The sequence below is a fragment of the Haliotis cracherodii genome, unplaced genomic scaffold, assembly GCF_022045235.1.
Source record: "Haliotis cracherodii isolate W230 unplaced genomic scaffold, xgHalCrac1.p SCAF_24, whole genome shotgun sequence".
In the NCBI taxonomy this organism is placed as follows: Eukaryota; Metazoa; Mollusca; class Gastropoda; order Lepetellida; family Haliotidae; genus Haliotis; species Haliotis cracherodii.
Window position 1 is genome coordinate 10,559,691 of NW_027266280.1, and position 27,555 is coordinate 10,587,245.

At 40.6% G+C, this 27,555-nt stretch overlaps 1 protein-coding gene across 2 annotated transcripts in view; it reads left to right on the forward strand.

Annotated features, from left to right (window-relative positions):
* The window catches only part of LOC139472336 (mucin-2-like), a 42,983-nt gene that overhangs the window by 10,864 nt on the left and 4,564 nt on the right, over window positions 1-27,555 (forward strand). Inside the window, exons 8-41 of one of the 2 annotated variants that reach the window (XM_071254796.1) lie at window positions 469-627; window positions 750-821; window positions 1,252-1,272; window positions 1,576-1,734; window positions 1,960-1,992; window positions 2,852-3,010; window positions 3,133-3,204; window positions 3,635-3,655; window positions 3,959-4,117; window positions 4,343-4,375; window positions 5,235-5,393; window positions 5,516-5,587; window positions 6,018-6,038; window positions 6,342-6,500; window positions 6,726-6,758; window positions 7,618-7,776; window positions 7,899-7,970; window positions 8,401-8,421; window positions 8,725-8,883; window positions 9,109-9,141; window positions 10,743-10,901; window positions 11,024-11,095; window positions 11,384-11,551; window positions 14,325-14,339; window positions 14,742-14,888; window positions 15,179-15,202; window positions 15,775-15,831; window positions 16,865-17,026; window positions 19,732-19,746; window positions 20,197-20,343; window positions 23,719-23,733; window positions 25,506-25,667; window positions 26,297-26,320; window positions 27,485-27,538. In XM_071254796.1, the coding sequence (XP_071110897.1) occupies window positions 469-627; window positions 750-821; window positions 1,252-1,272; window positions 1,576-1,734; window positions 1,960-1,992; window positions 2,852-3,010; window positions 3,133-3,204; window positions 3,635-3,655; window positions 3,959-4,117; window positions 4,343-4,375; window positions 5,235-5,393; window positions 5,516-5,587; window positions 6,018-6,038; window positions 6,342-6,500; window positions 6,726-6,758; window positions 7,618-7,776; window positions 7,899-7,970; window positions 8,401-8,421; window positions 8,725-8,883; window positions 9,109-9,141; window positions 10,743-10,901; window positions 11,024-11,095; window positions 11,384-11,551; window positions 14,325-14,339; window positions 14,742-14,888; window positions 15,179-15,202; window positions 15,775-15,831; window positions 16,865-17,026; window positions 19,732-19,746; window positions 20,197-20,343; window positions 23,719-23,733; window positions 25,506-25,667; window positions 26,297-26,320; window positions 27,485-27,538 (2,997 nt within the window). The remainder of the gene's footprint in view (window positions 1-468; window positions 628-749; window positions 822-1,251; window positions 1,273-1,575; window positions 1,735-1,959; window positions 1,993-2,851; window positions 3,011-3,132; window positions 3,205-3,634; window positions 3,656-3,958; window positions 4,118-4,342; window positions 4,376-5,234; window positions 5,394-5,515; window positions 5,588-6,017; window positions 6,039-6,341; window positions 6,501-6,725; window positions 6,759-7,617; window positions 7,777-7,898; window positions 7,971-8,400; window positions 8,422-8,724; window positions 8,884-9,108; window positions 9,142-10,742; window positions 10,902-11,023; window positions 11,096-11,383; window positions 11,552-14,324; window positions 14,340-14,741; window positions 14,889-15,178; window positions 15,203-15,774; window positions 15,832-16,864; window positions 17,027-19,731; window positions 19,747-20,196; window positions 20,344-23,718; window positions 23,734-25,505; window positions 25,668-26,296; window positions 26,321-27,484; window positions 27,539-27,555) is intronic. The other variant, XM_071254798.1, reaches the window with a different exon arrangement.

Here is a 27,555-nt window from a genome sequence, read left to right on the forward strand (position 1 = left end):
TGTCTTCCTCAATCCACGTTACCAAGTGTTCACTGCAATGTCTTCCTCCTTCTATGATACCAAGGTTTCACTGCAATGTCTTCCTCCCTCCACGTTACCAAGGTTTCACTGCAACGTCTGCCTTCTACCACATTACCAAGGTTTTACTGCAATGTCTTCCTCCCTCCACGTTACCAAGGTTTCACTATCCTGTCTTTTCCCGCCATGTTACCAACGTTTCACTACAATGTCGACCTACTTCCACGTTACCAAGGTTTCACTGCTATGTCTTCTTCAATCCACGTACCAAGGTGTCACTCCAATGTCTTCCTCACTCCATAATACCAAGGTTTCACTGTAATGTCTTCATCCTTCCACGTACCAAGGTGTCACTGCAATGTGTTCCTCACTCCATGTTACCAAGGTGTCACTGCAATGTGTTCCTCACTCCATGTTACCAAGGTGTCACTGCAATGTCTTCCTTCACAGCTGAGTGCCAGGATTCGGACACTCACATCAATTCGGACTGCTACTGGATGCGATGCCATGACGGCAAGTGGCAGAGACCGGAGCCGGCCATGACTGAGCACTGTTGCAGCACCTACACCTACTTGCCGGAAAGATGTGCCATTGGTATCTATGAAACAGGTAAAACTTAGTTTTAGTTATTTGCTGTGAGTGTTGTTTATTTCACATGTTTTTGTCATTGTCATTTCCGGTTCCAGTACAGAAGTTCTGTCCTTTTATTGTTTTCATATTTGTTTCTGCAGAACCGATTATGACTACGACAACGTCAACACCGTCGCCAACAACGACGACAGTGACAGAGCCAACGACAACACGTATTTATACTAAATTACATTATCAAACGTTATATAACTGCTTGTTTATAGTCTACATGACTATAAATAAATGTAGAATGCGATCGAATCTGACACTTCCGCAGTTTCCACAGACCTGTTCAGGGTGTCTCTATATGAGTGCATAATCTTCCCCTCAAAATACAACATGCAGACGACGACGGCATAAGTAAATAATTTTCGTTCACTGTATTTCCTCCATGATATGCCATCAATTATTCAACTGTTTCCTTTCGTGAAACAAGAAGTGAATTTTGGTTAACGCTGTTGCAAGAAGTAATCAGTTATATCATGGCTTATTCAGGGAGAAACGCCTAAAGTTACACCGGTTGTACGCATTTTACCCTTTAATATTGAAAGTCGATTGTACATGTTACATATGTATACATGTAGATATGTATCTTTATTTCAGTTCCAACAACCAAACCATGCCGTAAGTTACTGTTAATTATTTCTTCTAAAAGTAGACGTAACCTCCCAATTTAAGCACTTGATTCAGTTGATGAAGACCTTTTGTTGATAAGGAAACGCCAAACTGAAATCCTTGTCACAAGGGATGATGTACTGACTCCGAACAAATAAACCCTCAGTTTTGACTCTTAAGATCGATGTTGTTCACATATCTGCTTTTATTGAATTCGTAGATGATGCATAATCAGCATATTCTTCTTCCATATAGAATATGACTTCATAATCATATGTGACATACCGACCATGCATGTCTCGCCTGTTTCAGCATGCGAGATGAAGCTCTATCACCACGACATCTGTGGTCAGTACGCCTTCTGCGGCGACTGTTACATGAACATGCAGACACTGACGGTGCGCGACGATTCCGAAACATTACTCTGTTGTACGTGGACCCGGTCGTCCCGATGTCTGCAGCTGTACCCTGGTATAAACACTTATTAAAAACTTAAAAGCATCAATGATACCTCATGAACTAATACAAGCAGAAATCTGATTTAATTTACTATAATATAACTTAAATATAATGGCGACATCACAAACATCATCTGCTAACGTTAATGAGATCATTTTGAATTCATTCTTGCTTTGTTCATGTAATTTTATAAATAAAGTATATAAACTTAAACGAGGTGTATCAATTTCATTTCAGACCTTTTGACAACAACACCACCTTCAAGCACACGTAAGTTAAGAAAAAAGACACAAGGTGAAGAGGTTCCTTGAAAGAATCAACTATGTATGCTGAAACATGGAATGATTCCTCCTTCCATGCTACCAAGGCTTCACTGCAATGTCTTCCTCCTTCCACGTACTAAGGTTTCACTACAATGCCTTCCTCCTCCACAATGTCTACCCCCACCAAGTTACCAAGGTTTCACTACAATGTCTTCGTCCCGCCATGTTACCAAGGTTTCAATACAATGTCTTCCTCACCTCACGTTTCCAAGGTTTCCCTGCAATGTCTTCCTCCCTCCACGTCACCAGGCTTTCACTGCAATGTCTTACTCGCTCCACGTCACCAGGGTTGCACTGCAAGGTCTTCCTCCCTCCCTGTTACCAAGGTTTCACTGCAATGTCTTCCTCAATCCACGTTACCAAGTGTTCACTGCAATGTCTTCCTCCTTCTATGATACCAAGGTTTCACTGCAATGTCTTCCTCCCTCCACGTTACCAAGGTTTCACTGCAACGTCTGCCTTCTACCACATTACCAAGGTTTTACTGCAATGTCTTCCTCCCTCCACGTTACCAAGGTTTCACTATCCTGTCTTTTCCCGCCATGTTACCAACGTTTCACTACAATGTCGACCTACTTCCACGTTACCAAGGTTTCACTGCTATGTCTTCTTCAATCCACGTACCAAGGTGTCACTCCAATGTCTTCCTCACTCCATAATACCAAGGTTTCACTGTAATGTCTTCATCCTTCCACGTACCAAGGTGTCACTCCAATGTCTTCCTCACTCCATGTTACCAAGGTGTCACTGCAATGTGTTCCTCACTCCATGTTACCAAGGTGTCACTGCAATGTCTTCCTTCACAGCTGAGTGCCAGGATTCGGACACTCACATCAATTCGGACTGCTACTGGATGCGATGCCATGACGGCAAGTGGCAGAGACCGGAGCCGGCCATGACTGAGCACTGTTGCAGCACCTACACCTACTTGCCGGAAAGATGTGCCATTGGTATCTATGAAACAGGTAAAACTTAGTTTTAGTTATTTGCTGTGAGTGTTGTTTATTTCACATGTTTTTGTCATTGTCATTTCCGGTTCCAGTACAGAAGTTCTGTCCTTTTATTGTTTTCATATTTGTTTCTGCAGAACCGATTATGACTACGACAACGTCAACACCGTCGCCAACAACGACGACAGTGACAGAGCCAACGACAACACGTATTTATACTAAATTACATTATCAAAAGTTATATAACTGCTTGTTTATAGTCTACATGACTATAAATAAATGTAGAATGCGATCGAATCTGACACTTCCGCAGTTTCCACAGACCTGTTCAGGGTGTCTCTATATGAGTGCATAATCTTCCCCTCAAAATACAACATGCAGACGACGACGGCATAAGTAAATAATTTTCGTTCACTGTATTTCCTCCATGATATGCCATCAATTATTCAACTGTTTCCTTTCGTGAAACAAGAAGTGAATTTTGGTTAACGCTGTTGCAAGAAGTAATCAGTTATATCATGGCTTATTCAGGGAGAAACGCCTAAAGTTACACCGGTTGTACGCATTTTACCCTTTAATATTGAAAGTCGATTGTACATGTTACATATGTATACATGTAGATATGTATCTTTATTTCAGTTCCAACAACCAAACCATGCCGTAAGTTACTGTTAATTATTTCTTCTAAAAGTAGACGTAACCTCCCAATTTAAGCACTTGATTCAGTTGATGAAGACCTTTTGTTGATAAGGAAACGCCAAACTGAAATCCTTGTCACAAGGGATGATGTACTGACTCCGAACAAATAAACCCTCAGTTTTGACTCTTAAGATCGATGTTGTTCACATATCTGCTTTTATTGAATTCGTAGATGATGCATAATCAGCATATTCGTCTTCCATATAGAATATGACTTCATAATCATATGTGACATACCGACCATGCATGTCTCGCCTGTTTCAGCATGCGAGATGAAGCTCTATCACCACGACATCTGTGGTCAGTACGCCTTCTGCGGCGACTGTTACATGAACATGCAGACACTGACGGTGCGCGACGATTCCGAAACATTACTCTGTTGTACGTGGACCCGGTCGTCCCGATGTCTGCAGCTGTACCCTGGTATAAACACTTATTAAAAACTTAAAAGCATCAATGATACCTCATGAACTAATACAAGCAGAAATCTGATTTAATTTACTATAATATAACTTAAATATAATGGCGACATCACAAACATCATCTGCTAACGTTAATGAGATCATTTTGAATTCATTCTTGCTTTGTTCATGTAATTTTATAAATAAAGTATATAAACTTAAACGAGGTGTATCAATTTCATTTCAGACCTTTTGACAACAACACCACCTTCAAGCACACGTAAGTTAAGAAAAAAGACACAAGGTGAAGAGGTTCCTTGAAAGAATCAACTATGTATGCTGAAACATGGAATGATTCCTCCTTCCATGCTACCAAGGCTTCACTGCAATGTCTTCCTCCTTCCACGTATTAAGGTTTCACTACAATGCCTTCCTCCTCCACAATGTCTACCCCCACCAAGTTACCAAGGTTTCACTACAATGTCTTCGTCCCGCCATGTTACCAAGGTTTCAATACAATGTCTTCCTCACCTCACGTTTCCAAGGTTTCCCTGCAATGTCTTCCTCCCTCCACGTCACCAGGCTTTCACTGCAATGTCTTACTCGCTCCACGTCACCAGGGTTGCACTGCAAGGTCTTCCTCCCTCCCTGTTACCAAGGTTTCACTGCAATGTCTTCCTCAATCCACGTTACCAAGTGTTCACTGCAATGTCTTCCTCCTTCTATGATACCAAGGTTTCACTGCAATGTCTTCCTCCCTCCACGTTACCAAGGTTTCACTGCAACGTCTGCCTTCTACCACATTACCAAGGTTTTACTGCAATGTCTTCCTCCCTCCACGTTACCAAGGTTTCACTATCCTGTCTTTTCCCGCCATGTTACCAACGTTTCACTACAATGTCGACCTACTTCCACGTTACCAAGGTTTCACTGCTATGTCTTCTTCAATCCACGTACCAAGGTGTCACTCCAATGTCTTCCTCACTCCATAATACCAAGGTTTCACTGTAATGTCTTCATCCTTCCACGTACCAAGGTGTCACTCCAATGTCTTCCTCACTCCATGTTACCAAGGTGTCACTGCAATGTGTTCCTCACTCCATGTTACCAAGGTGTCACTGCAATGTCTTCCTTCACAGCTGAGTGCCAGGATTCGGACACTCACATCAATTCGGACTGCTACTGGATGCGATGCCATGACGGCAAGTGGCAGAGACCGGAGCCGGCCATGACTGAGCACTGTTGCAGCACCTACACCTACTTGCCGGAAAGATGTGCCATTGGTATCTATGAAACAGGTAAAACTTAGTTTTAGTTATTTGCTGTGAGTGTTGTTTATTTCACATGTTTTTGTCATTGTCATTTCCGGTTCCAGTACAGAAGTTCTGTCCTTTTATTGTTTTCATATTTGTTTCTGCAGAACCGATTATGACTACGACAACGTCAACACCGTCGCCAACAACGACGACAGTGACAGAGCCAACGACAACACGTATTTATACTAAATTACATTATCAAACGTTATATAACTGCTTGGTTATAGTCTACATGACTATTAATAAATGTAGAATGCGATCGAATCTGACACTTCCGCAGTTTCCACAGACCTGTTCAGGGTGTCTCTATATGAGTGCATAATCTTCCCCTCAAAATACAACATGCAGACGACGACGGCATAAGTAAATAATTTTCGTTCACTGTATTTCCTCCATGATATGCCATCAATTATTCAACTGTTTCCTTTCGTGAAACAAGAAGTGAATTTTGGTTAACGCTGTTGCAAGAAGTAATCAGTTATATCATGGCTTATTCAGGGAGAAACGCCTAAAGTTACACCGGTTGTACGCATTTTACCCTTTAATATTGAAAGTCGATTGTACATGTTACATATGTATACATGTAGATATGTATCTTTATTTCAGTTCCAACAACCAAACCATGCCGTAAGTTACTGTTAATTATTTCTTCTAAAAGTAGACGTAACCTCCCAATTTAAGCACTTGATTCAGTTGATGAAGACCTTTTGTTGATAAGGAAACGCCAAACTGAAATCCTTGTCACAAGGGATGATGTACTGACTCCGAACAAATAAACCCTCAGTTTTGACTCTTAAGATCGATGTTGTTCACATATCTGCTTTTATTGAATTCGTAGATGATGCATAATCAGCATATTCGTCTTCCATATAGAATATGACTTCATAATCATATGTGACATACCGACCATGCATGTCTCGCCTGTTTCAGCATGCGAGATGAAGCTCTATCACCACGACATCTGTGGTCAGTACGCCTTCTGCGGCGACTGTTACATGAACATGCAGACACTGACGGTGCGCGACGATTCCGAAACATTACTCTGTTGTACGTGGACCCGGTCGTCCCGATGTCTGCAGCTGTACCCTGGTATAAACACTTATTAAAAACTTAAAAGCATCAATGATACCTCATGAACTAATACAAGCAGAAATCTGATTTAATTTACTATAATATAACTTAAATATAATGGCGACATCACAAACATCATCTGCTAACGTTAATGAGATCATTTTGAATTCATTCTTGCTTTGTTCATGTAATTTTATAAATAAAGTATATAATCTTAAACGAGGTGTATCAATTTCATTTCAGACCTTTTGACAACAACACCACCTTCAAGCACACGTAAGTTAAGAAAAAAGACACAAGGTGAAGAGGTTCCTTGAAAGAATCAACTATGTATGCTGAAACATGGAATGATTCCTCCTTCCATGCTACCAAGGCTTCACTGCAATGTCTTCCTCCTTCCACGTACTAAGGTTTCACTACAATGCCTTCCTCCTCCACAATGTCTACCCCCACCAAGTTACCAAGGTTTCACTACAATGTCTTCGTCCCGCCATGTTACCAAGGTTTCAATACAATGTCTTCCTCACCTCACGTTTCCAAGGTTTCCCTGCAATGTCTTCCTCCCTCCACGTCACCAGGCTTTCACTGCAATGTCTTACTCGCTCCACGTCACCAGGGTTGCACTGCAAGGTCTTCCTCCCTCCCTGTTACCAAGGTTTCACTGCAATGTCTTCCTCAATCCACGTTACCAAGTGTTCACTGCAATGTCTTCCTCCTTCTATGATACCAAGGTTTCACTGCAATGTCTTCCTCCCTCCACGTTACCAAGGTTTCACTGCAACGTCTGCCTTCTACCACATTACCAAGGTTTTACTGCAATGTCTTCCTCCCTCCACGTTACCAAGGTTTCACTATCCTGTCTTTTCCCGCCATGTTACCAACGTTTCACTACAATGTCGACCTACTTCCACGTTACCAAGGTTTCACTGCTATGTCTTCTTCAATCCACGTACCAAGGTGTCACTCCAATGTCTTCCTCACTCCATAATACCAAGGTTTCACTGTAATGTCTTCATCCTTCCACGTACCAAGGTGTCACTCCAATGTCTTCCTCACTCCATGTTACCAAGGTGTCACTGCAATGTGTTCCTCACTCCATGTTACCAAGGTGTCACTGCAATGTCTTCCTTCACAGCTGAGTGCCAGGATTCGGACACTCACATCAATTCGGACTGCTACTGGATGCGATGCCATGACGGCAAGTGGCAGAGACCGGAGCCGGCCATGACTGAGCACTGTTGCAGCACCTACACCTACTTGCCGGAAAGATGTGCCATTGGTATCTATGAAACAGGTAAAACTTAGTTTTAGTTATTTGCTGTGAGTGTTGTTTATTTCACATGTTTTTGTCATTGTCATTTCCGGTTCCAGTACAGAAGTTCTGTCCTTTTATTGTTTTCATATTTGTTTCTGCAGAACCGATTATGACTACGACAACGTCAACACCGTCGCCAACAACGACGACAGTGACAGAGCCAACGACAACACGTATTTATACTAAATTACATTATCAAACGTTATATAACTGCTTGTTTATAGTCTACATGACTATAAATAAATGTAGAATGCGATCGAATCTGACACTTCCGCAGTTTCCACAGACCTGTTCAGGGTGTCTCTATATGAGTGCATAATCTTCCCCTCAAAATACAACATGCAGACGACGACGGCATAAGTAAATAATTTTCGTTCACTGTATTTCCTCCATGATATGCCATCAATTATTCAACTGTTTCCTTTCGTGAAACAAGAAGTGAATTTTGGTTAACGCTGTTGCAAGAAGTAATCAGTTATATCATGGCTTATTCAGGGAGAAACGCCTAAAGTTACACCGGTTGTACGCATTTTACCCTTTAATATTGAAAGTCGATTGTACATGTTACATATGTATACATGTAGATATGTATCTTTATTTCAGTTCCAACAACCAAACCATGCCGTAAGTTACTGTTAATTATTTCTTCTAAAAGTAGACGTAACCTCCCAATTTAAGCACTTGATTCAGTTGATGAAGACCTTTTGTTGATAAGGAAACGCCAAACTGAAATCCTTGTCACAAGGGATGATGTACTGACTCCGAACAAATAAACCCTCAGTTTTGACTCTTAAGATCGATGTTGTTCACATATCTGCTTTTATTGAATTCGTAGATGATGCATAATCAGCATATTCGTCTTCCATATAGAATATGACTTCATAATCATATGTGACATACCGACCATGCATGTCTCGCCTGTTTCAGCATGCGAGATGAAGCTCTATCACCACGACATCTGTGGTCAGTACGCCTTCTGCGGCGACTGTTACATGAACATGCAGACACTGACGGTGCGCGACGATTCCGAAACATTACTCTGTTGTACGTGGACCCGGTCGTCCCGATGTCTGCAGCTGTACCCTGGTATAAACACTTATTAAAAACTTAAAAGCATCAATGATACCTCATGAACTAATACAAGCAGAAATCTGATTTAATTTACTATAATATAACTTAAATATAATGGCGACATCACAAACATCATCTGCTAACGTTAATGAGATCATTTTGAATTCATTCTTGCTTTGTTCATGTTATTTTATAAATAAAGTATATAATCTTAAACGAGGTGTATCAATTTCATTTCAGACCTTTTGACAACAACACCACCTTCAAGCACACGTAAGTTAAGAAAAAAGACACAAGGTGAAGAGGTTCCTTGAAAGAATCAACTATGTATGCTGAAACATGGAATGATTCCTCCTTCCATGCTACCAAGGCTTCACTGCAATGTCTTCCTCCTTCCACGTACTAAGGTTTCACTACAATGCCTTCCTCCTCCACGCTACCAAGGTTTCACTGCAATGTCTTCCTCCCTCCCTGTTACCAAGGTTTTAGTGCAATGTCTTCCTTCTACCACATTACCAAGGTTTCCCTGCAATGTCTTCCTCCCTCCACGTTACCAAGGTTTCACTATCCTGTTTTTTCCCGCCATGTTACCAACGTTTTACTACAATGTCGACCTACTTCCACGTTACCAAGGTTTCACTGCTATGTCTTCTTCAATCCACGTACCAAAGTATAAATACAACGACTTCCTCCGTCCACGTTAAGAAGGTTCCCACTGCAATGTCTTCCTCCCTCCACGGTACCAAGGTTTCACTGCAATGTCTTCCTCCTACCACGTTACCAAGGTTTCGGTGCAATGTCTTCCTCCCTTCACGTTACTAAGGTTTCACTGTAATGTCTTCCTCCCTCCATGTTACCAAGGTTTCAGTGGAATGTCTTCCTCCCACCATGTTACCAAGGTTTTACTACAGTGTCGAACTACTTCCACGTTACCAAGGTTTCCCTACAGTGTCTTCCTCCCACCATGTTACCAATGTTTCACTACAATGTCTTCCTCCCGCCATGTTACCAAGGTTTCAATACAATGTCTTGCTCACCCCGCCTTACCAAGGCTTCATTGCAATGTCTTCCTCTTACCACGTTACCAAGGTTTCAGTACATTGTCTTCCTCCCTCAACGTTACCAAGGCTTCACTGCAATGTCTTCCTCCCTCCACGTACCAAGGTGTCACTGCAATGTCTTCATCCTTTCACGTACCAAGGTGTCACTCCAATGTCTTCCTCACTCAACGTTACCAAGGTTTCACTGTAATGTCTTCCTCCTTCCACGTACCAAGGTGTCACTGCAATGTCTTCCTCACTCCATGTTAACAAGGTGTCACTGCAATGTGTGTAATGTCTTCCTCCTTCCACGTACCAAGGTGTCACTGTAATGTCTTCTTCACTCCATGTTACCAAGGTGTCACTGCAATGTGTGTAATGTCTTCCTCCTTCCACGTACCAAGGTGTCACTGTAATGTCTTCCTCACTCAACGTTACCAAGGTGCCACTGCAATGTGTGTAATGTCTTCCTCCTTCCACGTACCAAGGTGTCACTGTAATGTCTTCCTCACTCCATGTTACCAAGGTGTCACTGCAATGTGTGTAATGTCTTCCTCCTTCCACGTACCAAGGTGCCACTGCAATGTCTTCCTCACTCCATGTTACCAAGGTGTCACTGCAATGTCTTCCTCGATCAACGTTACCAAGGTGTCACTGCAATGTGTGTAATGTCTTCCTCCTTCCACGTACCAAGGTGTCACTTAAATGTCTTCCTCACTCCATGTTACCAAGGTGTCACTGCAATGTGTTCCTCACTCCATGTTACCAAGGTTTCACTGTTATGTCTTCCTCCTTCCACGTACCAAGGTGTCACTGCAATGTCTTCCTCCACAGCTGAGTGCCAGGATTCGGACACTCACATCAATTCGGACTGCTACTGGATGCGATGCCATGACGGCAAATGGCAGAGACCGGAGCCGGCCATGACTGAGCACTGTTGCAGCACCTACACCTACTTGCCGGAAAGATGTGCCATTGGTATCTATGAAACAGGTAAAACTTAGTTTTAGATATTTGCTGTGAGTGTTGGTTTTTTCACATGTTTTTGTCATTGTCATTTCCGGTTCCAGTACAGAAGTTCTGTCCTTTTATTGTTTTCATATTTGTTTCTGCAGAACCGATTACGACTACGACAACGTCAACACCGTCGCCAACAACGACGACAGTGACAGAGCCAACGACAACACGTATTTATACTAAATTACATTATATAACTGCTTGTTTAGAGTCTTGCTGACTTTAAATTAAAAAAATAAATGTACAATTCGATCGAATCTGACACTTCCGCAGTTTCCACAGACCTGTTCATGTAGATTACGGCATAAGTAAATACTAACTTTTCGTTCACTTTATTGCCTCCATAATATGCCATCAATTATTCAAACTCTTTCCTTTCGTGAAACAAGGAGTGAATTTGGGTTCAAAGGTTTCTTATAGTCAAGGAATTATTTGTAAGAAATCCTGTAATATTTCAGCAATGTGTTCTGGTAACGGGCTGCTACAACAGGGTTACAGTCATTGCTGGGATCTCTACTGTGTGAGCGGGAATTGGGCGACCCAGCCGTCTTTGACCCTCACATGCTGTGAAGAGTTTGTGATGCACAACTCTCCCTGGTCCCAGGATTGCTACAACACGTTTCCAGGTAGTTAAGAAATGTTGTTACCATTTCTACACACTATGTTCACGCTGTCACAAACCATATCCACACAATCACACAATGCCATCACAATAAAACAGCATGTCCCCACAATCACACATACCATGTCCACACAATCAAACATCAGGTCAACACAATCAAACATAATATCTACACCCACCGACACCCACACCCCCCCTCCCCCCCAGCCCCCCCCTCTCCCCCCCCGACACACACGCCGACTATATCATGAACATGTGTTTATGAATCACTATCATTACCGGTGGCACCGTCATAAACACAACCAAAGGCAAGTCAATTGTTCACCTGAAAAAACACGGGAACATATGGTACAAGTCAAAGTAGAAAATTGCATCGGACATTATTCTTGTCACTGATGCATCAAATTTGGAAATTACCACCGCATGTATACCATACAATCGAACATGCCCTATTGTACCTCAAAGGCTGTGATTGGCTGGAGCTGCAGGAATATTGCTGAACAGAAAGAAAAAGTTGAAGTCACCTTCTTGCTATACAGTCTTTATGCATAGACCTAATTATGAAAGAGATGAGGCGGTCTCTCTGATCTCCTATAGTTCTAGTAGAGGTGGGTAAATCAGCGGCAGGAAATTGGTTATTTGATGGTTGTTTAACGATATCATATCATCAAAAATGCTGAATATTAAGTTCAACTTCTTGGCAAGATCACCTTGTTTTGACTTTGCCTATACGAACAGATGAGCAGGAGGGGGAAGCACAGATGGTGCCCATTGGGATGTCTACGTTTTGCCTAAATATCCTACCCCCAAATTTAAAGTTCAGATGGCATTTGCCTCATTTTTGACAACTGACCTGAACCTGTGAAGATATACATGTAAATGTTTCTATATATATTGTAACAAAAGCCCCATGGATCAAGGAATGAAGACTTTTCCATAAGTTGGCATGTGGGATAATGGTGTACAAAGTTGAAAAATCAAAATTATTTGACAGAATTGAACATCGTTGTTATTGTAAAACGTCAAGAAACACTTTTGGGTTCATTAGAAATCACATGGTTTTAATCCCACTTGTCGCAGGTACGTTCTCTTGTTGTATTAAGGATTATGGTTAACCGTTGGGATGGGGATTTGGTGGTACATTTGCTTGACCCAGCATTATATCTCATTGTGTATGGATTTTAAATTGAGCTTTGGAATCCAGTACAAAAGAGGAATGTAAATGCCTACAACACAATAGCCTCACACCATTACACACTCTGCCTGCAACATGACACACTATTATCACACCATCACAAACTCCGCCTACAAGATTTCACACTATTCTCACACCATCACACACACTACCTACAACATTGCACTCTATTCTCACACCATCACACACTCCGCCTGCAACATTGAATCAGACACACTACCTACAATATTTCACTCTATTATCACACCATCAAACACTTTACTTACAACATTGCACTCTATTCTCATACCACCACTCACACTACCTACAATATTTCACATTATTTTCACACCACCACACACTCTGCCGACAATATTTCACACTATTTTCACATGATCACACAACTTGCCTGCACCATTTCACAATATTTTCACACCATCACACACTCCGCCTTCAACATTTCACTCTTTTCTCACACACTCTGCCTACAAGATTTCAGACTATTTTCACACCATAACACACCTTGCCTACAACATTTCACACTATTCTCACACCATCACACACTATACCTACAACATTTCACACTATGCTCATACCATCACACACACTACCTACAAGATTTCACACTATTTTCACACCATCACACACCTTGCCTACAACATGGCACAGTATTGTCACACCATCACACACTTTGCTTACAACATGACTCACATTTTCAAACCATCACACACTCTGCCACTGACATGTTTTCTCCAATTGTGTCTAATTTCTGTATCCAATTACATCTCTGTATCACTGCCCTGATTTACGAGAATAAACATCATTCATTCATTCAAACATCATTCATTCATTCACAAGATTTCACACTATTCTCATACTGTCACGCACTTTGCCTACAACATTTCACACTATTGTCACACCATCACACACTTTGCCTACAACATGACTCACTTTTTTCAAACCATCCCACACTCTGCCTACAAGATTTCACACAATTCTCGTATCGTCACACATTTTTGCCTACAACATTTCCCACTATGCTCATACCATCACACACCTTGCCTACAACATGACACATTATTTTAACACCATCACACACTTTGTCTACAATATTTCACACTATTGCCACACCATCACACACTTTGCCTACAACATGACTCACTTTTTTCAAACGATTACTCACTCTGCCTACAAGATTTCACACCATTCTCATACCATCACACAAACCACCTACAGACAGCTGTAATACTGCTGAATGCACACGCGAAATAACTTATTTACGCATGCATTGTACCCATTTGAAGGCAATTCATAACTTGTGGACATGCAGAGCAAGCATACCCTTTTCGCGAACACCTACTGTCATCACTGATTTTCAGGGGTCCATTCATATAATTTCTACAGCTATTTGCCCATTACGCCAAGTGGAACCTGTTTTCGCGGAAAATCTAGGCTGGTTATTTTTGCATTAACAATTGATAGTTTACGCTTGTTCACAATGTTTATTTGAAAGAAGTTATATCCACATAGTCAAACAATTTCTTGGTATGGCAATGAACAAATTGTAAATGTTTATAAACAAATGACCTTTCTTTCCTTTCAGAACTATACCTCCCACGTAAGTTCATGTCAACCATCGTGTATAATGTATATACGAAATAAAGATATAACGTCAGATTGGTGCACAGCCAGTAAATCTATGATGTTGCTATGTGTCCATGTAATATTTTAAAACACTTTATCAAAAGAATTAAGTTTTAGAATAATAAATTGTTATGAATATAAAATAATACTTTTTAAGACAGCCAGACATGAAATGTAAAATTATGAGTAGATACTTTTCATGTAATTTTGGTCAAGCACTTGTGATGAAGTCTGCACTAAAGTATTAAAATCTGTAAAGATATACAAAATAAAATTTTGAGTGAACCTATTTGTATTAACTCATTTGATATTTAACTTTGCTTATACATATATAGCCTATATATTATACTGCTCAATACACATGTGTTATTATTAGGATGCACTTCTGATGAGGTGAATGGCTGTGCGTATCGCAAGTGCTCGGAAGGTCGCCTTATGGACTTGGTGTGGGCAGTTATCTCTGAATATTGTTGCCAACCCGAAAATCGCCTCGACTGGGCCTACAGTGACGGCGGATGTGATGGTATGAAGCTTATTACTAAGACAATGTTGATTGTAATGACATATACAACTGGTGCCTTGATAGATACATCGCCGGTGTAAGAACAGAAGATGGGGTGTACCAAGGACCAGTTCACCTCAGCTATTATTGCTCATAGTAGCTGTCGAGTGATTGTTTTGCTTTAGCTGTTCACAATATACCGTTCATAATACCAAGGCAACCTTGGGATTTTAAATTATTATATTTTTGAAGACATGATTACATTTAGTGATGTCAAATAAGTAAATCAAGGTTTCCTCATCTAATTTCAGTGATGTTTCCTCCTACTACGACAGGTAAGACATTTAGTTGCCGTGGAAAATCCTGGGGCAAATCAATAGCTTGTGCGCAGCGGTGCCCTTTGCCAACATCTTCTCTCCAGAAACTGTTGATGTGATCAGGTTATGTTTCTGCAATAAGTTGCATTCGATAATAGCTGATAATATTTTTGACATTCCATTTTCAATTTGGTAAATGTTCTTTTGGTCGTTAGCATATTGAATACACTTTTTGGTGACTGTCATCGTTTAGGTCCACGTTATTGAAAAAACTGTTCAGATATGAAACTTGGTATTTCCAATATTTTTTACTGTGAAACAGGGATGTGTTTTATCGTTGGTTCTGAATTTATCGATCATCAGCAAACGATGTATATAGATGTTTTTGGTTTCACAGGAACATTTCCTAATTATACTCTCTGGCATATCTGGCAGCGCCACTAGACGTGCGAATTTGTATAGGTGAACTTTGACGGTACAGGTCACTTTCTAACAAAAACAAATCCTTTTCATGAAGGTGAAAATGATTTATCAGGTTCCAATTGATAAATTGTCTGCCTTTATATTGTTTTCATATTTTTGTCCTGTAGAACCGTCAACGACAACGACAACAACGACAACAACGACAACATATCCAACGACATCAGGTATTTATACCAAGTTACGTTATCAAATGTTACATGACTACTTATCACAGTATACATGTGTGGTCAGGTTTATGCATGTCATCGTATCGAATTGCGTGGATCGATGCTCATGATATTAATCACTGGATTCTCTGGTCCAGACTCGATTATTAACAGACCGCCGCCATATAGCTGAAATATTGTAGAGTGCGGCTTTATAAAAAAACAAACAAATAAACAGGGAGTCTTAGAAAGGACATTTTCTCGTTGATGAGACTTTTACACATTTTAGATGGAGCGACAACGCGACATATTTTGACCTTGAAATGTCACCTTGTCGCATTGTCATCCTTTTGAAACATCTTTTTTAACATTATTCAAACTGCGACAATGCGACAAATATAAAGAAGGTCTCGGTGTCGCGTATTTTCGCTGTCGGGCTTTGGTTATTCATGATATTTTCTGCTTTTGTGGAAGGGCGAGAATGTCTCATCTAGGAGTTCCATACTATTAGTTATTCTTCATCTCTGTCCTTTCGTGAAACGAGTAACGAAATTGGGTTCAACGCCGCTTCGAACAGTATTCAGTTATATCATGGCCTATTTCTTGGAGAAAACCCCAAGTGACATATATGTCATACACATTTACTCATTTAGTGAAACCCACAAGCTCAGATAACTGCTCCTACATCAATGAGTATATTTAGTACAATTGGTAAGCTTTCGTTAAACATCGTAATTTTTGCATTTCAATACAGGATATGGTGTACATAACGAATACTAAAATATGTCGTAGTTTTCCATAATTGAAATCAACTGGTTGATGAAGTTGGGTGTCCGTGTTATTGACCCAAACAATGATGCCTCTAAACGTGCTCAGATAATTCCAAGCTAGTTTACAGAGCCGCACTGACATCTATATCAATATCAATAACATCAAGCGTATGTTTAACGTTCTTATTTCAACATGGCCGCAATATCGATAACATGAAAATTACGTTAAATGGATTTACGCTTGTCCAGGAGTTATGTTAAAAGTTGCTATACTATTTCAGCAATGTGTTCTGGTAACGGGCTCCTACAACAGGGTTACAGTCATTGCACGGATCTCTACTGTGTGAGCGGGAGTTGGGTGACCCAGCCGTCTTTGACCCTCGAATGCTGTGAAGAGTTTGTGATGTACAGCTGGCACACGGATTGCTACGCTACGTTTCCAGGTAGTAATGAAATGTTGATACCATGTCTATAGACTATGTCCACACTATACCCGAACAATAACACTGTCTACAGAGTCACACACCATATCCAACGAATAACACGGTCCACACAGTGACACACCATATTTACACAATAACACCGTAAACACAGTCACACACCATATCTACACCACAACACCGCCCACACAGTCACACACCATGTCCACAAAATAACACCGTCCACACAGTCACACACCATTTCCACACAATAACATCGTCCACAAAGTCACACACCATATCTACACAATAACACTGTCTACACAGTCACACACCTTATCCACACAATAACACCGTCTACACAATCGCACACCATAACCATTCTATCACACATATATACTGAACCAAATTAAAAACTTCACAATCCTAAAATATGAACATTTTGACCAGGTATCATTGTGGGCCCTTATTGTGTATTTAAACAGTAATGGCCATGTATTGTCTTCTGATAACACCCGTTTTCGATAAAAATCATGTGCACAGCACTTTAGAGTCAAAAGTGGTTTTTCATGCGCAACTGATCACGTGGCCATAATACCGCACGTGTTTTCTGCCATACTTGTTAGCAGTCATTAACAAAAAAAGAAAAACACAAGAAAACAAAAGACTTTACGGCCATTTGTCATGCCACGCCTTTCAAATGTGCATCGTGAACGTGCCATCGGCATCGGGAACGTCCGTAGCTGAAGTCACAAGGACGATCGCCCTCGGCCAGGTCGTTCACGTGTGACGTCACATGCAGAGGATCGTCAGATTGTCTTACGTCACCTCCGTAACCGATTTTTGACGGCTACATCAACCAGAAATGAACTGTTTAGGGGTAGACTGAGTGCGCAAACTGTTCAAAACCGTCCGAGAACTGCTCATTTTCAAGCACGACGGCCAAACTGCGGGCCGATTCTGACTCAATTACACATACGTCAACGTCAATTGTGGGCACAGCGACACTTACGATGGACTCGGAGGAATTGGAATCAAGTCGCCTTCAGTGATGAATCCCGATTTAATCTTCGATTTGCTGATGGTAGGGCGAGGGTGTGGAGGCGCCGTCATGAACGATACGCCCAGTGTTGTGTACAGGAAGTTGACAGATTTCGAGGCGGAAGTGTCATGTGTGGGGTGCTTTCTGTGGCAATGCACGTTCCAGGCTTCTTGTCATCCGTGGCAACCACAAGGCTGCTGCTTTCCGCGACCAGGTACTGGCACCAGAACTTCTGCCTTTTATGGCAGCACATGGACCCGGTTTGATCTTCCAATACGACAATGCCAGACCCCACACAGCAATTTTGACAAGGAATTTCCTTCAGAATGCGGGAGTCAACGTCTTGGACTGGCCGTCAAGGTCTCCCGACCTCAATCCCATCGGACACGTCTGGGATGCTCTTGTCAGAAGTCTGCGCACTCTCCAGAACCAACCACATAATTTGCAAGATCTTGGCACCATTTTGCAGCAACAATGGCGTCGTCTTCCCAATCATGTGTTCACAAGCATCACAAGGTCCATGCGGAGGCGTTGTGTGGCAGTTGTCAACGCACACGGTGGCCATACACGCTACTGAACTTGTGTGCTTGGGATTTATGATTTAAACTGTTGATGTTATTACCGAATACCGTAGATGCTTGGAAAAAATTATGGTTACCACCGTTAATTAAAATCCTTCCTTGGACATTAATGATTAAAAATTACCTCCTCTGATACATTTGTCCGTTGTATATCATATATGGGATTACTTTTTTTAAAAATGTGAAGTTTTTAATTTGACTCAGTATATTATGACCGCAGAACCACACACTACCTAGTGATATGAGACACTATCATACCCAATACTCACAACATCGCACACTATGCCTCACTATTCTCACTCCACTATACACTATGCCTCACTATTCTCACACCATGACACACTATGCCTCACTATTCTCACACCATGACACACAAATTAAGCCTCACTATTCTCACACCATGACACACTATGCCTTACTATTCTCACACCATGACACACTATGCCTCACTATTCTCACACCATGACACACTATGCCTCACTATTCTCACACATCACACACCATGACACATTATGCCTCACTATTCTCACACCACCACACACCATGTCATATTATGCCTCACTAATCTCAAGCCATGACACACTATGTCTCACTATTCTCACACAATGACACATTATGCCTGACTATTCTCACACCATGACACATTAAGCCTCACAATGCTCACACTATCACACACCATGACACACCATGCCTCACTCTTCTCACACCACCACACACCATGACACATTATGCCTGACTATTCTCACACCATGACACACTATGCCTCACTATTCTAACATTACAACACATTATGCCTCACTATTCTCACACCATGACACACTATGCCTCACTATTCTCACACCATCACACATTATGCCTCACTATTCTCACACCATCATTCACTATTCATACCATACATTCTTCCAACACAAAACAATCGCACACTGTACAAACTCATTGTAGCAAATTATAGGCATTTCATAACTTACACTTCTTCACAATGCTTATTTGAATTATGCAATAAGTCAACCAATTCTTCGTAGCACAATGAACAAAGTGTAACCAGTTACAAGCAAATGGAATGTTAATACTGTGATCAGATCAAATTCCCCTTTCTTTCCTTTCAGAACTGTACCACCCACGTAAGTACTTGTCAGCCCCTTGTATGATGTGTTAGAGAGAAATATGTATATAAGCAATAGAGATATACTTCCAGATTGGTGCACAGCCAGCGACACGAGTAAAGCGATGACGTTGCTAGATTTAAGCTTTAGAATATTAAATCGTTATGAATATAAAACAATCTCTCTCTAAAACTGATAGACATGAACCTAATTTATACGTCGATTCCGATGTTTTGAATACGATATTTGCAAGAATTATGTAGCGGTCAATCTAATTCTACAAAGATGTACCTACCCATGGTATTCAGTTTTTGTGAATATAGAAAAAACCCTTTTTAAGACAGACATATTATATATAAAGTCAAATTATGTTTAAAACTATTTGTATTAACTCATTTGATATTTAACTTTGCTTATACATATATAGCCTATATATTATACTGCTCAATACACATGTGTTATTATTAGGATGTACTTCTGATGAGGTGAATGGCTGTGCGTATCGCAAGTGCTGGGAAGATCGCCTTATGGACTTGGTGTGGGCAGTTATCTCTGAATATTGTTGCCAACCCGAAAATCGCCTCGACTGGGCCTACAGTGACGGCGGATGTGATGGTATGAAGCTTATTACTAAGACAATGTTGATTGTAATGACATGTAGAACTGGTGCCTTGAAAGATACATCGCCGGTGTAAGAACAGGAGATCGGATGAACCAATGGGGTGAACCAAGGACCAGTTCACTTCAGCTTTTATTGCTCACAATAACAGTCGAGTGATTTTAACCCTTCTATAACACTGCTATTACACTGCTATTTCCCTATAATAACACTCCTATAATTAGAACCCTTATGTGAGTGAGTTGGATTGGACGCTGCATTTAGCATTATCTGGGTTGGTGATACAAAGAGTGTCACACTTTGTACCGATAATGGTACCCATGAACCGAACATTGGTCTGCTTACGCTTTCATCCATCTCCTGTGAATGTTCCGGGAAAGAAAATGTCCCAAGTATGTATGCCATGCTTATCTCCCACACAGCTGTTATTATGTGGTCATCGTGTTATATCAAGTTAACCAACGTTGGTCACGGAGATTATTTGGATGGGTGACTGCTTGATTCCTGAGAGTTTCTTTGGCTTCGCTCCTGTCCTACATTGAAGAACATGTAACAGACGTAGTATCTCCTAAGGCAAGAGACTTTGTTCGAAATATGCCCCTATTCAGCCAGCTGTGATGGGTACCAGGTAGGATGAGATGGCAATGTTACTGTTAACCTTCTAGTGCATCACAGGCAGCTTGGATTGTGTACTCCCTAGGGAGCTGAGAATAAAATAGAATGCACACTGATCCAGTGACCAGGGTTATAATAATAGTGTAGCGCCTTGAACAGTGTACTCCCTAGGGAGCTGAGAATGAAATAGATTGCACACTGAGCCAATGACCAGGGTTATAATAGTGTAGCGCATTGAACATGCCCCTGTGTTTTGTGGAAATATAGCACAATGTAAATGGCCTACTAATAGCATTAGTAGAAAAGGTGGAATAATTGTGACTGTGAAGTACTCACTTTAATCAATCACAAATTTCAAACCACGTTGAAACATACATCTATCTTTTTGGGGAAGTTAAACAGGCACTTTGTAATGGTAATATACGCCACTATTGTGTCAAACGATCATATTCAGTAAATAGTATTTGATTTTTATAGCCCCCTACAATGTTCATATATATGAAGGGGGCAGTGGGGTAGGATTGTGGTTAAAGTGGTCGACCGACCCGGGTCCGATTCTCCACATGTTTCCAATGTGAGAAGCCCATTTCTGGTGTCCTCCACAGTGATATTGATGAAATATTGCTAAAAGCGGCGTAAAACCATACTCACTCACTCATTCAAAGAAGTTACCGGGCAGTTACAGATTGCTCAGGGCTATAGGGTGGTATTGATATGAACCAAGAACAATATATTATTATTATTATTATTCGGGATCTTTATTTGTACTTCAAATGGTACAGGAAATTGTCTGAATAACCTTTAACACAGCGCTGAAATAACCGACGGTATATCATGAGAGAAAGTTGATAAACCTAATTTTATACTGAAGACATAATCGGACATACAGGTATCTTAAGCACACATAAACTGGATGTAACTGTTTCTATTTGATTTATCGAGGCGTTCTCAAATATTGACCTTCGGCCAAATTCGAATTTCACAGTTCGTTTTTTATTTTTTTTTTATTAATGTGATTTGCAAAAATCACTGCTGACGTGTTCTTAACAAAATATATCCGGTTACATTATAACACCAAACACCATGTTGAAATGTGCCTGAAACTGCATTGATATAAAAATACATCCCATTGTGTCCAACATAATGTTTTCTACGAACCTACCAGACACTGCTGTTTCATTAAAGAATGTATACTTTCAGATAATCCCAGTAGTAGTATCAAACTAACAGAATTCTATTTAGTTTAGAGTCTGTTTCAAAACAATAGCATGTGCTGAACTGTATGAAATAAATCTATCACATGTATAAGTCTAAAGAGGAAGGTTATCAAAGCGGTTGCATGCAGAGGTTCGATACAGGTGCTAGAAAATTCATACATCAAGTGAACTCCCGCCGGTACTGAAATGTCGCACTGAAAGACAATGCTAGAGCTGGTCAAAAAGTTCAAAGCCTAACAAACAAAACCAACAATTGTGAAAGTGTTTTTAATTCTATTTTTTAACATAATCTCCCTGCATTTCAATATACTTCTCATATCGATAGAGAAGCTTTTCAATTGCAGTCAGGTAGAAGTTTTCTGAAGCCACCGAAAAACCCATTCACTGCAGCTTTGAGGTCATCGTTGTCGTCATAGGGTGTTCTTTCAGTTTAGGAAGCAGGTGGAAATAACTTTTTGCCAGGTCTGGTGAGTATGGAGGGCGAGGAAGCGCTTCGAAGCCACATTATATCACAGTAGCCTTTGCAAGTCGGGAAGTGTGAGAAGAGGCATTGTTATTATAAATTAATTGGTAGAACTCCAGCAGGCAGCATTCTTCGCCGTTTTTGTTTGATAGAATCTCTCAGGCGATGAAGCAAATGAGCATAGTAGGCACCGGTAATCGTCTTTTGACTTGCTAAGTAATCAACAAAGATCACACCCTTTGCATCAAAGAATACAGTGGCTTTCAACTTTCTCCACTGATCTTGGAGACTTGAATTAATTTTGTGTCGGAGAAGTGGAATAGTGCCATTACACGGATTGACGTTTTGACTCGGGATCATAGTTGTAGACCCATGTTTGGTCACCCGTTGCTAATCTCTTTTTGAATTTGACGAAATCCTTCTCAATTAGCTCAATATTTTCTCTGGCAATGTCAGTTTCTTTTTCCTTAAGATCAGAATTTAGAAACTTTGGCACCCAACGAGAAGATATCCTATTCATCTGTAAATGTTCATGAATAGTAGTTTCAATGGATCCATGGCTTAGACCTACCTGTGTCTTCCTCAAGCTCAGCGTCTATCTGACAGTATGAGTCTTTATATCTCTTTGATGGACTCTTCATTGATGGAAGTTGAGGGACGCCCAGACCAACATCAAAGCTTGTTCTCCCAGCTGTAAACATAGCTCCCCAACGTTTAACAGTGGAATAGCTAGGGCACATATCCCCATACACTTGTGACATGCGGTCATGAATTTGTTTGGGAGTACTTTTCTCAAAACTTGATGACTGATCGGTACTCGTTCTTTTCCATTCCTGTGTCCATTCGGACCCTCTATCACGTTGTCACTTATATACAAACGGCCTCAACAGACCAAATACACTTGCAAAGAGCTACTCACACAATGTACTACACTGACTAGTTCAATTTGTTATGAACCATAGTTGAAAGTTAGTCAAGCTTAGAACTTTTTGACCAGCCCATGTAAGTCTATTCTGCATCAATGCAATTTAATTATTCGAGACATTTTGTGAACTCATCATAACATTATTTTTCAGAGTTATACCCTCCACGTAAGTTTAATTTCGTTGATTCATGTAGTCACCTCTATTCTGACTTTTACTCTCAATGGAATCTGTTTCGGCAGATAATTGAGACTCATTATTCTCTTGCGTTAGCATTCTCTATTCACATTTGTAGGGTTCAGGGTTACGTGCTCTCTCACTCAGAAACTCAGGAAAGACAAGTATTCCGCTACATATTGGTTGGTTAACGTTCTCTATTCACATTTGTAGGATTCAGGGTTATGTGCACAATGTGCCTCAGTCGACACTCAAGGAAAAATATGTATTCCGCTACGTTTTGGTTAATTTGTTGCACTGACATAGTTCATTCTTTTGAATGTTATAGTTGTTTATAGATTTAATTAAAAGATGATACAATGTTGAAATATCATATCATCGTCAATACTTCACTGGTAGGTATTCACTACGCCCATGGACGATGATGTGAAAGTGATACAGTGTTAAATTGGGGCCTTCTATTTTTCTCTTTCTTTCTTTTAATGCACAGTAGCCATATATGTTGGATATCAAATGTATTGTTCTTTTATGGTAAAATGTATATTTTACCATAGCTTATAACGTTTGGTTACGCACTTTGGTCACGTTCCAAACAAAAAAACGAAACGCTATGATTCTCATACGGAAGTTAAATTGTCTAAGCGCTAAGACAGCTTTGAGGAACGACCCGTTTTTCTGTGTCCGAAAACTACAGTATGTGTGTTGAATAGAATACACCTGCCTTTCAGAAACCACGCGTCCTGCTTATTGCATTTAATTCATTCAGTTCCATTCATGGATGTCAACAGATGGTAGCTACGCGTGTACGGAGATATAACCAGTGATGTGTTATTAAAGGCCCAAGTGCTTCCCAATATGATAGAACCTACACTAAGACTCCAGAGATTCTATATATTAGCGTCTTATGCTTTCATTCACCGTCTGTGTCAGTGTTTCTCAACACTCATGCCCTCTGCGGAAAATGACGTAGTAGCCTCCATATGTGTCAATGTATGTCGTCGTACATTGGCGTTCTTCCTACCGCCAGAATCGTGACTTTTATAACAATGATGTATTTGAATCGTGGACACGTTTCGCTTCAATGTAATATCCTCTTGTTCACAAGGACTCAGCATTCTGATATTAATAAAGCAGAATTTAATTAATATGCAATTAACCTATTTCAGTTTGTAAATGAAAAGTGTTTATTACTTATTAATATTAGGACAGCGACACTGGTGTTAGCCGATTCCGATATAAAGGTTTATGGTATCGCCCGTTAGTCCAAATGGGGCACTTCGTGATTCTTTAGTTGTAATGACTTTGCTGGCGTTTGAATTCTATTCATATGCTCGTACAGTTAGAACGATTGTACTAGAACTCTTGGCAACTTAGTCTCTTGATACCTTACTACAATTTCATACATAGTAAATTATCAAATATATTAATTTTAGTATACTCGTACTATATTTTATTCTACCTGAACGTTTCGTGACTATTTGTATTTGAATAAAAACTTCAAAATAATTTATCACTGTCATATCAATATGACATGATATAATATGTATTATTACTCTTTAAGTCATTGTTGTTCTTGGTATTGTGGTAATAGCTATTGATACTTTATTCTTCAAATGAAACAAAACGCTATTCACCATAAATGTCAGCAGTAGACTGCCCAAAACCTATTGGCGAGATCAGTTCTTGTAATCACATTCATAAAACCTACCTGTACATCAGGAACAGTACTGTGGTTTTAATTTTTTCCATCTTGTTGACAACAGCCTGTACAACTGATGAAATCGGACATCACTGTACATACCGGAAATGTGTTGGAGGACGACTAATGAGTCTCTTTTATCCCGTGATTTCTGAGTATTGTTGCCGACCCGAGAACATCGCATACCAAGGCTTCACGAACGGTTACAGTGATACAACTTGTGAAGGTAATTCTTTGTCGAAACAAATGAGCCCTCGCGTAGATTGGGAACGACCATTTGAACGAAGGATTATTTGTTTTTGAGAAGTGGAAAAGAAATGTTTGCTTGACATGCCAGATGACCTGAGCAAAATGTTTTTTGAAAATTGGTCTGCTCCTTTCATAGAAGAAAATTGCTTGTTTGGAAGCACTGTCTCATCCAAAATGAATGGTTTTTGATACAATCATTTGAAGTCGCCATTATGTTATTTTTCTTATTCTCCCGCGAAGACGGAAGTCGCCTTCAGCCACCAACGCTTGTCAGAATAGAGACTATGCTTGTCGTAAGAGGCGACTAACGGGATCGGAAGGTCAGGCTCGCTGACTTGGTTGATGCATGTCATCCGTATCCCAATTGCGTGGATCGATGCTCATGGTGTGAATCAGTGGATTGTCTGGTCCAGACTCGATTATTCACAGACCACTGCAACTGTACTTAGTCCGGCGTTAAACAACAACACACATGTTCGTTTTAATTAAATTGTTTAAATTATTTAATTTTAGGCAACATTTGATGTTTAGTTTATTTTCTATCACCTATGCAATGACATTTATTGTTATGGGAAGATTTACAAAAGTTTTTTTTTCTCATTTTAGAGATGTTCCCTTCGACTACCACAGGTGAGACCTTTTCTTCTATATCGGGTCCCGCATACGTACAATAGATAAAAAACAATGTGGTAAAAACATAGTCACTCACTCACTCGCTCAACGTGTAGAACTATCTTGATAAGGATTCCAACATGGGGATAAAGTATAAAGTCCATTTGCCTCGCTGTGATATTGCTGGAATATTGACACAAGCGGATTAAAACCATAGTCACTCAATCACTCGAGGGGTAGACCAATCTCCTTAAGGGCCTCTACAAGGATACTGAAAGTGAAGCCAATTTACTGGTGATCCTACCTGGAAATAGTTGCAATTTTGGTAAAAGGGTGTAAAACTCTACCCACTCACTCACTCTACGTAAATGAAGGTCACTCAATACTTTAATTACACAGGAAGACCGCCTCGGTGGTCTAGTGGTAGAGCGTCCGCCCGGAGAGCGGAAGGTCCGGGGTTCGATCCCCGGCCGCGTCATACCAAAAGACGTTAAAATATGGTACTTGTTGTTACCCTGTCTGGCGCTCGGCATTAAGGGGATAAAACAAGGACTGGTCGGCTCGGAGTCAGTATACTGTGTCTGAGTGGGGTATTCATGTTAAACTGCGGCATGGTATCTCAGTGAGCTAGCACTATAAATCGGCATCAGTCCGGACTAGTACAAGCAGCCACACAAACACACACACGTACATGCACGTCGCTATATAAGTGCAATAACCCGACGTTAAACCCAATTTCACCTCACCTCACCTAATTACACAGGAACCAATCCGGATTCATTCCCAAAATGGGGGCGATGTGTGAAGCCAATTTCCGCCGTGATATTGCTTGAATATTGCTAAAAGCGGCGTAAAACCATACTCACTGACTGATATGTTTAAGCCCCCCATGGGCTGGAGGTGGTTGTCAAGTTGTATCAAAGCAAACGGAGTCATATCAAGCGGAGAACTCACTTGATTCTTTTCTCTCAAAAGTTCTAGTGCTTTGAGTATTTCCGCGACACGTCAAGAATGCATTAAACATTACCGCTGAATGATTGTACATTTAGTAGGTAAAACTAGAATAGAAACGCCAGTTTCCTTATGTGATATTGATTTTATGACACATTCCACAAACACGTGTGTATTTGTGGCTTATTAATACAATACTTTTACTATTACTGGTTGTTCCTCATGTTACAGTTGTGTACGCGACGGCAGTTACATCATACCCAACTCCGGCAGATTTCACGAGAGGTACGACTTCGCCGACA